This window comes from Pantherophis guttatus, chromosome 4 (assembly GCF_059756535.1).
Source record: "Pantherophis guttatus breed Tessera chromosome 4, ASM5975653v1, whole genome shotgun sequence".
NCBI classification, from domain to species: Eukaryota; Metazoa; Chordata; class Lepidosauria; order Squamata; family Colubridae; genus Pantherophis; species Pantherophis guttatus.
In genome coordinates, this window is record NC_142066.1 from 140,481,515 (window position 1) to 140,497,827 (window position 16,313).

Sequence of the window (16,313 nt, forward strand, 5' to 3'; positions counted from 1 at the left end):
TGGGAAATTCTGGGAGTTGAAGTCCATGTGTTTTAAACTTGTCAAGGTTGAAAAATACTGAGATAGGTAATTTACTGTCCTGCTTAATGACATCAGCAAGTGTTGAGGGGCCAATTGGCAAAAGAAAGCTCAGGACCATATTGGTTGGAAATACGCGGAAGAGTCCTTCATCCTGCAGTGGATAGACAATGACTAAAATGTTGTTGATGACAATGACTGCTTAAGTGTTTTGCACAGAGGCAATCAGGCAAATATCTATTTTCAAACCTGATCTCTTATTAATCCTAGAACATTTTTAGAAACTGTGCTTTTTAAATTTAAATATAGTATTTTATACATGTAAATATACTGATACTCATCTGTTCAATCTCACAAAGTACCTATTTGAAACCCATTTTAGAGTTGCTCTTAAATAAAAATGCTCTTGTAGTATAATAGTCAGATGAAATGTAAATGTTCATAGTTTCAGAAATGAAAATAACACTAGAGTTAATGGCAACTTTGCAGGAAATGCAAAGCTAAGAATATATCCTTAGGTCTTTTTTCTGACATTAGAAGGATATACAGATGGTCCTTAATTTACAAATATCTGTTTAGTGACCACAAGGGGACTGAAAAAAGTGACTTACAACTATCCCTCAAATGACCAAAATTTGGGTGCTCGGCAATCAGCATGTATTTATGATAATTGCAGCATCCCCAGGGTCATGTGATCACCATTTGCAAACTTCCCAGCTGGCTTCTGACAAGCACAGTCAATGTGGGAAATCTGGATTCATTTAATGAATATGTGTTTCACTTAGCAACTGTGACAACTGTACAATTAGCAATTATAAAACTTTTATTTTCATCACAAGCAGAAGCTAAACATAGAATAGTTTTTAAAAGCAGTTAAACATAGCAACAGACAAAAACTCGTAAGAAATAGAGAAATAGGAGGACACTGGCACTAATCAAAACTTTACTGATAATTATGAGAAGTCATACCTATTGGAAATAATATTGACTAAATTTCTATCACCTTGGCAGATATGTGATGAAGAACTGTATACCTTTTCATTGGTGAGGTCACTGGTATATTGTGTTTGGCCATGTTCATCCATCTCCTCTGACCAACCTTTGGGAGGAGAATCATATTGACTGTCTGACTGGCTGTTACAAGGACTGTGAGAGTTTTCTTGTGTTGAAATTGTCTACAACAAATAGTCAAACACGGAAATATTGAGAACTGACATTAGTTTAAACTCTATAAAAGACTGAAAACTGTAACAGTAAATCTTTGAACAAAGAATGCATTCTAACATGAAACAGCTGAAACTTAAACAGCAACACAGTTTAATCTGATTACTTATGGATAGTTTACTTTTGTAAAAGATTAAAGTTCTGTTCTGTGTGTGTGTGTCTGTGTGTCAAAGTTAGCTTAGTTTAGAAGCAACATTTACAAAGACTGTGCCATTAACAAAAATGTGAGCTAAAGCAACACTTCAAACCACCTAGGATTTATATAATTCTTAATTCTACAGTTGCAAGAAAAAGTATGTGAACCCCTTGGGATTACGTGGAGTTTTGCATGAATTGGTCATAAAATGTGCTCTGAACTTCATCTAAGTCACAACAATAGAAAAACACAGTCTGCTTAAAATAATACTACACAAACATTAGATGTTGCCATGATTTAACTGAACATAACATGTAAACATTCACAGTGCAGGGAGGAAAAAGTATGTGAGCCCCTAGCCTAATGACTTCTCCAAGAGCTAATTGGGGCCAGGAGTAAGCCAACCTTGATTCCAATCAGTGCGATGATATTGGATGTGTTGCTGACAGCTGTCCTGCCCTTTAAAAACACACACCTGTTTTGGGTTTACTGGTTTCAAGAAGCACTGTCTGATGTGAACCATGCCTCGCAGAAAAGAGCTCTCAGAAGACCTATGATCAAGAATTGGTGACTTGCATGAAGCTGGAAAGGGTTACAAAAGTATCTCCAAAGCCTTGATGTTCATGTGTCCGTGGTAAGACAGACTGTCTACAAATGGAGAAAGTTTAGCACTGTTGCTACTCTCCCTAGGCGTGGTCGTCCTGTAAAAATGACTGCAAGAGCACAGCGCAGAATACTTCATGAGGTAAAGAAGAATCCTAGAGTGTCAGCTAAAGACCTACAGAAATCTCTGGCACATGCTAACATTTTTGTTGACACATCTACAATAAGGAAAACATTAAACAAGAATGGAGTACATGGGAGGACACCACGGAGGAAGCCATTGCAAAAAAAAATATTGCAGCACGTTTGAAGTTTGCAAAAGAGCACCTGGATGTTCCACAGCACTACTGGCAAAATATATTGTGGACAGATGAAACCAAAATTGAGTTGTTTGGAAAGAACACACAACACTATGTGTGGAGAAAAAAAGGCACAGCACACCAACATCAAAATCTTATCCCCACTGTAAAACATGGCGGAGGGAGCATCATGGTTTGGGACTGCTTTGCTGCCTCAGGGCCTGGACAGATTGTTGTCACTGATGGGAAAATGAATTCCAGAGTTTATCAAGACATTTTGCAGGAAAACATACGACCATCTGTCTGCCAACTGAAGCTCTGCAGAGGATGGGTGATGCAACAGGACAATGACCCAAAGCATACAAGTAATTCAACAAAAAAATGGCTTCAACAGCACAGAATACGCCTTCTGGAGTGGCCCAGTCAGAATCCTGACCTCAACCCGATTGAAATGCTGTGGCATGACCTTAAGAGAGTGATTCACACTAGACATCCCAAGAATATTGCTACACTGAAACAGTTTTGTGAAGAGGAGTGGTCCAAAATTACTCCAGATCGTTGTGCAGGTCTGATCTGCAACTACAGGAAACGTTTGGTTGAGGTTATTGCTACCAAAGGAGGGTCAACCAAAGGCCAAAGGTTCACATACTTTTTCCTCCCTGCACTGTGAATGTTTACATGTTATGTTCAATTAAACCATGGCAACATCTAATGTTTGTGTAGTATTATTTTAAGCAGACTGTGTTTTTCTATTGTTGTGATTTAGGTGAAGTTCAGAGCACATTTTATGACCAATTCATGCAAAACTCCACGTAATCCCAAGGGGTTCACATACTTTTTCTTGCAACTGTATTTCTGCTCCCCTGGTCTTTCTATCAATTTCCTTCTGTAAACATTATCCACAGACTATTTTAATTTTTTTGTTTCTCCTTATAAGTGGGATTCCGAATCTAGAAGTCTGATTTCTACATTTTACCATGTTTCTAACAATTTTTTTAAAGCACTATTCTTGCTTTCTTTCTCCTAATATATATTATTAAGTTATGCTAGCGTCATAAAAATTCAAAATGCAAAATAATTCAAAAGTAAAAAAAGGTAATGGTATTCAGATATAAAGTAAATAAATAATAAATGTATTTAAAAATAATAAAAGGAAGTTGAATATGCCTAATTATTATCTAGCTTATCCAATTTGCTCACAAATAGACTAATATTCAACAGCAGCAGTTGTTTTGTTTAAAAACACTGTGCTTTCATACAAAAGGAAAATTTAGTTTATAAAGAAGGACAAGATATGTATCCGTGATTTAAACCCAATTTAAAATGCCAGGCCGATCCAAAAATCTTAAAATGAGCCAAGATGATCCAAGATACTGAGACTTATAATTGTTTGTGTACTTATTAGGTCATAAAAATTAGGTCTTTTCATGTTAACCTATTATTTAAATAAATGAATCTCATTTGTCATCATTCTTCAAACAAAGGCCCAGAGGCCACAAGAATTAACTAAGGGCCCAAAATACACAAGGAGTATTAGTATTATCAATACCAGTAACCTTAGTTCTAGAGTTATGTCCCTATAAAAAGACAATTCTTAAGGTTGAATCTGGTGATTTAATGCTGAAATAAGAGCGCTAACACTGAGAGCACATTGTAGGTTTCACAACAACATTCTTAAGGATCATACCACTGAGTTTCTCAGATTAGAATTATTCATTATTCTAAAATTAACATCATAACCCATCATTTCTGTTGTTTTATGATAATTATTCTCCTATTCCAATTCATGTTGAATATATCTTATTAAAACTTTATTAATCTACTTTGCTGCTTAGCATTTTTAGGAGCACAGGATGCATTCATTATTGATTTAAAAGGCTTAAAACTCAGTGAAAGCACATGCGTAGCAAGCAAAAATTGCCAGGGGTACTCCTTCTTACACAAGCATAAAGCTTGACAACCTCCTGCCTGATACCAAGTTACTAATAAGGTTTCACGTTATTATTCCACATTGGTATGGAAAGTACAGTGACAAGCAGACAAAGATAGCACTTCTCCAAGTGTGGATCATGACCCCCTAGATCAGTGGTTCCCAACCTTTTTTTGGCTATGCCCCACCTAAGCATCTCTAAAATCCTGACCCACCCACCCACCCCCGGTGACATATAATTCTTACTATTCAAAAAGTGACTCCTACTCACACGGAGGAAGCCTAAAAGTGGTTAAATGGGGTTCAAATTGCCCCCATTAGAAATCAAATTGCCCCCCAGTAGGGCGTGGGCCACACGTTGGGAACCACTGCCCTAGATAGAAGGCTGCAAAAGAATGAAGGCAGAGGAAAACTGCAAGGGAAAAACATCAAAATGTAAGTCACAATGCCACAATACATATCTGCCCCTATCACACTTGTCATAAAGTCATTTGTGCGTGTGGTGTGTGTGTGTGTGTGTTGGAATTAGAGACATCACACATGTTTTGTTGTTTTGACAAAAACTTTAGCTTACTGTAGATGCCCGTAGATATAGAGTCATTTTATTTTCATGTTCTTTCTAAGTATGCTTAACAGCTCATTGAAAAAGTATGCAGAACACAACACAACCTAACAATTCAAAAGCCTTGTATGGAACCTGAATTATTTTTTGTTTGTTTTTCTGGATACTCTGTTTTTGACTTTTAAAGTAGGAGTATAATAAGGCCTAGGAAGTTTTCTAGGGAAAGCTCTGAGCATTTCACCTGACACTCTGCAGAAGAAATTACAGCAGAGTAAGACCATACAATCTTGCTTTTGTCTTAAAAGTTCATACTGCATCTAAGAAAGATGATAGCAAAAACTAAAAGGTTCAAACAGGTGCTAGTAATAATTTTAGTGTTCAATATAAAGTATAAATTGTGGTGGTCAACAGTTGGGAGAATAAACAGAAGGGAAGGGGAGAAACTGTTAGTAAAAAATTTTCCCATAAGGTTTTTATTTATACTTGACAATTAGCGCTTGCTGTCTTATTCAACTTTATTATGTAATGTAGACTTTTTTTCTCTTTGTATTTCATTATTATAACAATTTAAAATATATTTGAGGGAACCTTAGTGCTCTCTGAGCTTGCTTGTCTTCCTGCAGACATTTCATTACCCAAAGTAGATAACATCATCGTCACAAGCACTGATGGTATTACCTAGTTTGAATAATGAAACATCTGCAAGGAAGCAACCAATCAATCTCAGAGAACATCAAGGATCCCTCATTTCAGCCTTGAGTTACAAATATTTTCCTCGGCATATTTTTTATGATATATTAATTTTTAATTTTTAATATTTTAAAACACAAACATAATAAAGAGGTGTACTTCAAAAATACGATAGCCTCTCTGTAACAGGATACACATGCAAGATCTATCTGCAAGTCATTTTATTTGACTGTACTAACCTCAGACAAGTAAAAAAAAAAAAGGCATATTAAACAGTTAAACAGCAAACATATATGAATGTTTTGTTCATTATTATCCACAACTTACCTCTTGATCTACTTGGTTCGAACAGTCTCCTTTTGTTATGCTTGGATCCCGAGTCCAACGTGGTGGTTTCCAGGTTCTCTCCTGTGTCCCTTTGTTGTAATAGTAGTAGCGTCCTGTGATATCCTTATGGGTCTCCCACTCCCCACTAATTTGAACTGCAGGACTTATAGGCACAGGTGGTAGTGCAGACTGAGAAATTTTCAGTTCTTGTAAGTTAGCATAAACAGGTGAATCTGGTCTTCCTTGGCTTGGTGGTGTCACTGGCTACAATAAAACAAATTGTGTACAGTTTTAAAGACCACTTTGTTGGGAATAAATGAATAAATGAAAAAAGTAGCGTTCCTTAAATCTGGGGGGGGGAGAATAGAGGCTATCATGGATGAGGGCATTCTGAGAGGTGGTCCATCTTAAAGTCCATCTTTAGAGAAACACTACTATAAATTCTAAAGCATGTGCCAGAATTCTAATTGTATCTTGAGAACAGAACAAAAATCTGCTTTGTAGGGTGTTGTGAGGTGCTCTGAAAATCTGTATGGGAAAATAATTCTAATTAGTCTTTTTGTGTTTAAGTTCTACCTATCAGTAGGGAAACTGAATAAGAGAGTAACAGAATTGTAAGGGATTTTGGGAGGTCTTCTAGTCCAACACCCTCCTCAAGCAGGAAACCCTATGCCATTTCAGACAAATGGTTGTCCAATCTTCTTAAAAACTTCCAGTGCTCACTATCTGTAGCAATCTAAAATAATAAACATAACATGCATATGAAAAGCACTGCTTTTAAGCAAAAAGTGACAATGAGCAAGGAAGAGAATAAAGCTAACCCATATGTCCCCATTATCTATTGCTAGATATTTCTCTAATTATCAGTGAGGATAAAACTCCAAGCAGGTATGGTTTAGTGTTGGGAATAGGAAAATCCTAATCCTTTCTTAGACACAGAAGCCAGCTGGTAGATCTTGGCCAATGACTTCCTCTCGGCCTGTCAGCATCAGGATCTGCATCAAGCCAACAGAAAGAACAAATACCTTGTCATCTCTTTGCTATGTGACTTGAAGCCAATCAATGTAAAACAAGTGGGAAAAATCCTTGGAGCCAAGTGGGAGAACAGGATCTTTGAAACAAACATATCAAAACAAATCTATGTAGATTTGTAATAGGTAGTTCATTATTTATTTAAACAGACTCATGTATGCCACCAGATGTCGCTATGGAGTTCAATATAACCATAGAGATTTTATTTATCCAACTGCTTTTGAAATTTTCTACCCAAATTGTAGCATAGGCAGTCCTTGACTTATGATCACAATTGAGCCCAAAATTTGTATTGCTAAATGAGAAATTTGTTAAGTGAGTTTTGCCCCATCTTACAACCTTTCTTGCCACAGGTGTTAAGTGAGTCATTGTAATTATTAAGTTAGTAACACGGTTGTTAAGTGAATTTGGCTTCCTCATTGACAGAAGATCGCAAAAGCTGTTCATATGACTCCAGGACCCTGGAACCGTCATAAATATGAGTCAGTTGCCAAGCTTCCGAAATTTGGTCATGTGACCATAGGGAATGCTGCAGCGGTTGTAAGTGTGAAAAACTGTCATAACTCATTTATTTATTTATTTATTTATTTATTTATTTATTTATTTATTTATTTTTCATATTTGTATACCGCCCTACTCCCGAAGGACTCAGGGCTGTGAACAGCCATAATAAATACAAATACATATAGAAGTTAAAAACTATTTAGAAACAGATTAAGTAATTTAGGCTCAAAGATTAAAAAACATCCAAATTTATCTAAAGAGGTTTAAAACCCAATTTAAAAGCCAGTTTAAAAGCCAATTAAAAAGGGAGAGTTAGGCCAGACCAGCTTGTTGGAATAGAAATGTTTTCAGGGCACGGCGGAATATGCGTAAGTCTTGGATGTTTCGTAACTCCGGGGGAAGCCCGTTCCAGATGGTAGGTGCCCCCACAGAAAAGGCTCTCCCCCTGGGGGCCGTCAGTCGACATTGTTTGGCCGACGGCACCCTGAGGAGTCCCTCTCTATGGGAGCGAACTGGTCGGTGAGAGGCTATTGGTGGCAGGAGGCGGTCTCGTAAGTACCCTGGTCCTGAGCCATGGAGCGCTCTAAAGATAGTAACCAAAACCTTGAAGCGCACCCGGAAGACCACTTGTTTCAGTACCACTGTAACTTTGAATGGTCACTAAGCAAACTGTTGTAAGTCAAGACTACTGTAAATGGACAGTGCAGCCAGTTATTCCATCCTGAAGCAAAACCACAATTTTAGCAATTTTAAGTAAAATTGATAAAATTTTAAAATTGTGACAAATTCAGAGCAATTATTTCACACAATTGTTGAGTCTGTGAAATCAAATTAAAACTATTTTTTCTCTTCTTATTCTCAGTGGGAGGGTATCATTATAAACGTATTTGTCTATTGCTTACAACTTAAACACAGGGCCATGTGCATCTTTAATTATTTTGTGTCTCTTACACTGCAAGCCTTCGTCAATTAAGGATTTTATCAAATTAAAACATCTAATTATAATGAAATTAAAAGATTATTTTAATATTAATTATTCTAGATACCCACTTTTCCTCAAACGATAAGATAAAAGACTGAATAGGTTTCATGGATATCTATAAATTGCTTGCTGCTATTTAGCAAATGAAAATCTACTATCTGTATTGTTTCATACTGTAGGTGGCCCTCGATTTACAACAATTCATTTAGTGACTGTTGGAAGTTACAACAGCACTTACGATTGTTGCTTATGATTGTGATCAAAATTCAGAAGCTGGGAAAGTGATTCACTTATGACGGTTACAGTGTCCCTGGGTTATGTGATCACCTTTTGCGACCCTCTGAGAAGCGAAGCCAATAAGGAAGCCAGATTCACTTAACAACTATTCATTTAATACTATTCATTTAATAATTGTGGCAAGAAAGGTTGTAAAATGAGACAAAACTCATTTATCTGTTTCGCTAAGCAATAGAAATTATAGTCTCAATTGTGGTTGTAAATCAATGTTGAAATTAGAGATTAAATCTGAAGCAATGTATTTAAGAAATGATGCCCATATATCTTTTCTTAAATACATTGCTTCAGATTTAATTTCTAATTTCAATAGCAGAAGCACAATATGACCCTGATAAGTTAAGACATTGGAGGTCCTGGTGGATTACTACTTAAATATAAACTGGCAGTGTGCTGCAGCTGCCAAAACAGCCAATGCATCAACAAAAGACTATCATCAAGATCATGGGAAGCGATAGTATCACTCTATACTGCGCAAAGGACACCAATCTGGAATGCAGCATCCAGTTCTGATCACCACAATTCAAAATAGAGCTGAAGCCCTAGAAAGATTGTCGGGAAGAGCAACAAAAATGATGAGCGATCTAGAGAAGGGTGTTAAACTCAAGGCCTGTGGGCCAAATGTGGCCCATGGAATGCTTAGATCTGGCCCGCGGGGCATCCTGGAAACAGCAAAGGACCAGCCCATAGTGCATCTGCCAGCAAAAACGGAGCTCACACACAGCCCTCCCGAGCTCTGTTTTTGCCAGCAGAGTGCTCAGCCCACCACAGATGCCCCCGACCCGAGTGATGTTGAGCTAGTCCTGCCTACCTTGGCCACATCCCCACCCCCCAAGGTCAAACGCAACCCTGATGTGGCCCTCAATGAAATCAAGTTTGACATACCTGGTCTAGAGGCTAAATCAGGTGTTGGCAACCTGTGGCCCCAGAGCCACATGCGGCTCTTTTGTCCCCCTGCTGTGGCTCCCTGTTGGCTGGCTGGCCTCATCCGTTGCCCTCCCCTCCCAGTCACTGCTCGCGTAGCCTGAGAAGGTAAGGGCAACAATAGGGATGGAGACTTGCTCTGAATGAGAGGGAAGCGCCCCTGTACTTGCCTCTAATCTCATGAGTGCTTCTTCCAGACCTTCTTAGTGCTGCTCACATCTCGGTTGTTTGGGGAGATGCACAACTTGCTCTCCGCCCTGAGACGCTGGCCCAGGCCAGCTGCAGCCAATGCTCCGAATCGTAATGGGCTTCAGGAGGAGGAGGGGTCGCAGTTTACAATGTGGATCATTGGTTGCAGCCGGCCAGGGCCAGCGTCTCAAGGCAGAGAGCAAGTTGTGTGCCTCCCCAAGCAATCGAGGTGCACACAGCACTAAGAAGTGTCAGAAGAAGCCTCCACGAGGGAGGGAGAGAATGAGAGAGGAAAAAGAGAGAGAAACAAATGAGAGAGAGAAATGAGAGAGGGAAAAGAGAGGGAAACAGAGAGATGGGGGAGAGAAAGAAAGAGGGAGGAAGGGAAAGGAAAAAGAGAAAAACAGAAATGAAAGAGGGCGAGAGAGAGAAGAGGGGAGAAAAAGAAAAAGAGAGAAATGAGAAAATGAGGGAGGAAAAGAATTAGAGAGGAAAAAGAAACAAATGAGAGAGAGAAGGGGAAGAGGGAGAGAGAAATGAGCTGGAGGAAGAGAATGAGAGAGGGGAAAAGAGGGAAACAGAAAAGGGAAGAGAGAGAGAAAGAACAAAAGAAAGGAAAAAACAGAGAAAACAGAAATGATGGGGGGAGAGAGAAAAATGAGAGAAAAAGGGGAAAAAAGAGAAACGAGAAAATGATGAGGGATAGAATGGGAGAGAGGAAAAAGAGAGAAACAAATGAGAGAAAGGAGAGAGAAATAAGAGAGGGAAAAGAGGGAAACAAATGAGAGAAAAAGGGGGAGAGAGGAAGGAAGGAAGGAAGGAAGGAAGGAAGGAAGGAAGGAAGGAAGGAAGGAAGGAAGGAAGGAGGGAGAAAGCGGGTAGAGGAAAAAGAAAAAGGGAAGGGAAGGAAACAGAAATGAGGGAGAAAAAGAGAAAGAGAAATGAGAAAATGATGGAGGGAGAGTATGAGAGAAAGGGAAAAAAGAGAAACATGAGGAAGAGAAGGGAGAGAAGAGAGAGGGGGAGAAGGCTGATTTATTCTCTATAGAATCTGAGGATAGGACAATAGATGGAAGCTTGTCAGAGGGAAATCCAACCTGAACTAAGGGGAATTTTCCTGAAAACAATTACCATATTTTTTGGATTATAAAATGCTCCAGACTATAAGGCACACATTAGCTTTAGAGGAGGAAAACAAGAAAAAAAAAATCTGCCTCCCAGCATCCATCCGGTATTCATCTGGCTAGTGCAGCAAGCAGCGAACAGTCTGGTCAGCTTCAGCACGTTATTGCCGCCATGGCCCATTCACCACTGCCTATCACCACCCATCACGATCGGTGACAACCCCCACTGCCTAGAACAGCTGATTGGCACTGCACCAACCCTCCTTCCCAGCCACAATATTCGCTCTATAGGATGCATAGATATTTCTACTCACTTTGGGGGGAGGGGGAGGTGTGTCATAGTCTGAAAAATACAGTAAACAGCTTGCTTCCCAAACTTGTGGGTATATCAGCACTGGAGGTTTTCAAGAAAAGATTGGACAACTGTTTGCCTAGGACCGTGATGGCGAACCTATGGCACACGTGCCACAGGTGGCACGCAGAGCCATATTCGTGGGCACGCCAGCTCAGCTCTGGGGTGCATGTGCGCACCGGCCAGTTGATTTTCGGGCCTTCTGGGCCCACCAGAAGTAGGGAAACAGGCTGTTTCCTGCCTTTGGAGGACCCGGAAGGGGGGGGGGCGTTTTTCTTTCTTACCTGTCTCCAGATCCTCTCTATTTATCTGGGAAGGGCGAAAACAGCCTTTCCCACTCCCTTGGACGCTCTACGGAGGTTGAAAGGGCCCATTTCCTGATTCCCGGTGGGATAGGAAGTGATGTTTTTTGCTGTCCCCAGCCTCCAGAGACTCCTAGAGAGGCTCCTAGAGACTCCTAGAGAGGCTCCTAGAGAGGCTCTGGAGGCTGGGGACAGCAAAAAATGTCACTTCCTGTCCCACCGGGAGTTGGGAAATGGGCCATTTCAGGTCTTTGGAGGGCCTCCGAGAGAGTGAGAAAGGCTGTTTTCGCCCTTCCCAGATAAATAGGAAGGATCTGGAACCAGGTAAGAAAGAAAAACAGGCCTACCAGGCCATCATGTGCCAGGAGTGTGGGGGGAAGGCTGTGCTCCCCCACCTCCACCCCTCTCCTGGCACGCGAACGCAAAAAGGTTAGCCATTATTGGCCTAGGATATATAAGGTACTCCTACTTGGGCAGAGGGATGGACTAGGAGGCTGCCAAGGTCCCTTCCAGCTCTATGATTTTATGATTCTCAAAGAAAAAAAATCTGGGAAGGATAAATCACTGGCAGCTACCAATACTATATATACAGTATATAGCAAAATCACTAAGTAAAGCTGATCTACCATGGGGAAGATGCAATATTAATGTAATAGATACTAAACAATATAAAATATTGGGGTAACTTTGGGGACAACACAAAATGTATCTTATAGTATTTAGGTATATACATGTGCCTTAAATTTTGTGCAACAAAAAATAACTCAATGCTATATTATAAACTTCCTTATTTGTTTCCCATTTCTTTTCTATTGTAAAACCATGAATAAAGTTATGAAATCAACAATTTAGCAGTTTTTAGACTATGACTAGCATTAATGCAGTAGTCAGGAAATGTAGCTACTGAATAAAGCTTCTTTTTCATTTAGTCATAGTGCTTGAAACAGAAGATGAAATTATGCTTAGCTGCCCAGAAATAAAACATAAGTCAGTAGCAAACTACTTCTATATTTTGCCAAACAAATAACATGGATTAGTCATTAGGATTTAAGCTCAGTTATAGGGAAACATTAATAATTTATTGAATAATTCAGTGATGCTGAATAAAATGTTTTACATTGTTTTAAGCAGACTATAGAGATTATGTATATTTCACTTTTAATGAAGAATACATCAACTTTTAATGAAGAGTAGGAAATCTATTTAACTATGAATGCCTGCATTTATATAAGAAGTTGCTTAGAAACAGAATACATAGAAAATTATTTCAATTACCAAAAATAGTAAATACGTACAAATGAAATTTGATCTGTATCTAGCAACTAAAATGAAGGGGAACTTTAAATTTAAACTTAATTTTAAAATATTAATTATTAAGAGAAGCATAGTTTAAAATATCACTTAAATTTATTTTAAGTCAAGCATCCCTAATTAAAAATAAACTGAATTTTTAGGTACAGTCTGAGAACACTGACAATAATCTAACTAGGGTTTTACTCATTCGCTTAAAATTGTTGTACTAAAATCACAACGACTGCAAAGTGCTCATTTTTTATGTAGCCTTGCCCATACTGATATGTAATTAAGGTATTCTGATAAATAGTATATGAATACAATGCTATATGATTTTCTTCAATTCACCCTTTTATGTTCACCTGTTTCCTACCTTCTGTTTTTCTGAATCATAAATGTTCACAATCAAGTGGCAAGGGCCAACTGTAAAGTCAATAGCAAAAATAAAATTTAATGCATTAAAATTGTCTACAAATCCACTCACAAACTATCTGCTTCCTAACAAGAGTACGAAAATACCATTTTTTAATGTTACTGTATACTGTTTTGCCATGGCCTCCCTCTTGTACTGGTTTACAATCAATGCATATAAGAGATACTATGGCTAGCCAAAAACATAATACTATACAGATTTTATTTGTATAGATCTGATAATCTATGAGAGTCATCCAAAATTTTCTCACCATCCACCATCATTTATGCTAAAGCAGTGGTTGGTGACAAACCTTTTAGACACCAAGTGGCCAAACTGCGTGCGCGCATTCCCAAACTGAAAAGTGCATGACCACAAACGCACACATGCGTGGACATGCGCAGCAGAGACCTGAAGACCAGCTGGCCGGCAGGAGGCAGGGCATCCCAACACTGGCAGCACCGCAAGAGGTAAGACCTTTTTCTTTCGTGAGCTTTTGTTTCGTTTGCAGGGAAACCGAAGCTCAAGGAGATCTGACGTGGGGCAATGGCGCACATGCCAGCAGAGAGGGCTCTGCATGCCACAGGTTTGCCATCACAGTGCTACAGCATTCTACTAAGAATCCTGGAAGTTTGAGAAAATATTTTTGTTGCCATTTTCTTTACTAATAAACACTTCCCAGAGTCAAAAATGTCTTCATTAGAGTCCACGAGGAATCTGTAACTTCCTACGCTCAGATATTCCCCTTCCTTCCCCATCATATCTTCATTAATCACAAACAATATTAAACCGTAACGTATGACCTAGAGGCTACCTACAGAACCATCCTCCTTCAATTACATCACCCTCTCTAATGCGGTCAGGCAAAGAAGGCACATTGTAGACCCTGCCGGTTAAAGAATTCTGACTGGCAGGATCTAGAAAGGGAGCCTTCTCTGCTATGGCCCCCACCCTCTTGAATATACTTTCCCCAGAGGTGAGATACTTTCCTGGCCTTCCAAAAAGGAGTTAAGACATGGCTCGGCGGCCTTATGCGGGGAGCCCAGGAGAGCATGCAGGCTCCCCACATGAGTAGCGTGGGGCTGAAAGCCCTTCCTTCGCCCTTCAATCAATTTTACTCTCTAGCCTCCTTTCAAATTTTTGGCTTTTAAAAAAACTTTTATATGCACTGATTTATATTCTAACATTTCATTGTACACTGCCCATAGTTTTTCACTGAGGGAGATGGGAGAGATACATAAATGTGTGTGTGTGTATATGTGTACACACACACATTTTTTATACATTTCTCTGTGTGCGTGTGTGTGTTTGTGTGTTTACTGTGTGTGTGTGTGTGTGTGTGTGTATGTATGTATACACACATACGTTTCTGTTTGTGTGTGTGTGTGGGACGGAGGGAGGGAGAGGGGGAAGAGAGAGAAGGAGGGAGGGAAAGAGAGAGACAGACAGAGAGAGAGAACAGAGCGAGAGAGCGAGAGAGAGAGAGAGAGAGAGAGATGATTCCTGCAATGAAGTATGAGAAATTCTGAACATTGTTAAATATTTAGAAGATGAAGAGATATTAATTCCCTACCAAACCTAATTGCCCAGTACTTTCCAACAACAAATGCTGATAAATACAAGGCATATTAGCAGAGCTCATTTGCACAAATCATAAGACTGATGCATAAGATCTCTAAGCTACATTTAAGTGATTCATCCCAGGAAATTTATGATACATCTCTGAATCAGTTGCAGCATTCGAATGCCTACAACACATTTCCCTCTGTTCATAGTAATAATGCTCAAGAGTTAAGCTTTTTTTTAAAAAAACGAACCATGGAGGTAAAATATCACTTTTTATTTTATTTATTTATCAAATTTATGCTCATCTCGCTGTTCAAGGCGACACTGAGTGGCTTACAAAATAATAAAACATATAGAACTAAAGCAATTACAAAAACTAATACAAGATTAAAACCAAACCAAAAAAACTCCCCCACAGGTCTAGAGTGGAGAGATGGTGGTGACTTCTCTTTTACTACAGTACCTATCTCTAGCCCACAGTTTCTCCTTCAGGACTCCATGCCAACTGGCATAGCAAAGTTTTAAGGTCTTTCCTAGAGGCCAGAAGGGTGGCAGGGGATCTCACCTCCTACAGGCAAGATGTTCCAAAGGGCAGGAGCCATAGCAGAAAAGGCTCTTCTCCTGGAACTTACCAGCTACAATTCCTTGGCTGATGGGTCTGTAGTAGCCTCTTCTGCCAGCTGAGTGGGGCGGGCCAATCCCACTGGGACAAGATGGCACCTCAGATATGTTGGACCCATGCCTTAAAGGGCTTAAAAAATAATGACCAACACCTTGAATGGAACCCGGAAACAGATAGGCAGCCAGTGCAGTTCACATAACAGTAGTGTGTTACATGCTACCCTAGGGGCCTCCAAAATTTAATCGTTGCTGCATTGTGAGAGTTTTTTTCCCCTTACAATTTGCTCTGAAATCAATATTAGGACTGTATCTGTTAGAGAGGAACTGGATTAAAAATAGAAAACACAAGAGCCCAAAGACTTTAACTCTTCTTTTGCTAAACACTGTTTAAGTGTTAAAGTCTATTTTCTTTTGTTTCTCATAAATCCAAAAATTTTGGATTTATGAGGAAGTTTAATTTCATTAAACATATTCCTCACTTTGTGGAAGAGCTGTTAAGAACCTAAAATTAGTCTATAGTTATGACAGTAGAAAAAATGGAATGAAAAACCAAGTACAAATTTCTTCACTTATTATTATTCTCCAATATTATTTTGGAGAAGCAGATCAGAAAGAGGTTCTGAAATCAAAGTCCTTTTTTTCTCATCGATTTTTTCTGACATTGAGACCATCATAAATATCTACTTGATCACCAACACATATACAACCTGAAAGAAAATGTTTTGTTCTGAAAAGCCTTTTAAAGAAGCTAGTACATCTATATATATTTTGATGAACGATTTCAACTAAAAAGGCTCTGTCTGTTTCAAACTTATCCCTTCTGTGCTTTCTTTAACTAAATTCTTTACTAGTATATTTCTGTCTAAACACATTATATAATCCTTCTCACATAGTCGATATTTCCAGCAAACAGTCACTACCGGTAATTA

General features: G+C 39.0%; 1 protein-coding gene across 6 annotated transcripts in view; it reads right to left on the reverse strand.

The window, feature by feature from the left end:
- Nucleotides 1-16,313, reverse strand: part of ARHGAP12 (Rho GTPase activating protein 12) — a 52,609-nt gene that overhangs the window by 24,498 nt on the left and 11,798 nt on the right. For all 6 annotated transcript variants that reach the window (XM_087892976.1, XM_087892974.1, XM_087892977.1 and 3 more), the window contains 2 exons: nucleotides 5,790-6,053; nucleotides 1,053-1,193 (listed from right to left, as the gene is read on the reverse strand). In XM_087892976.1, the coding sequence (XP_087749102.1) occupies nucleotides 1,053-1,193; nucleotides 5,790-6,053 (405 nt within the window). The remainder of the gene's footprint in view (nucleotides 1-1,052; nucleotides 1,194-5,789; nucleotides 6,054-16,313) is intronic.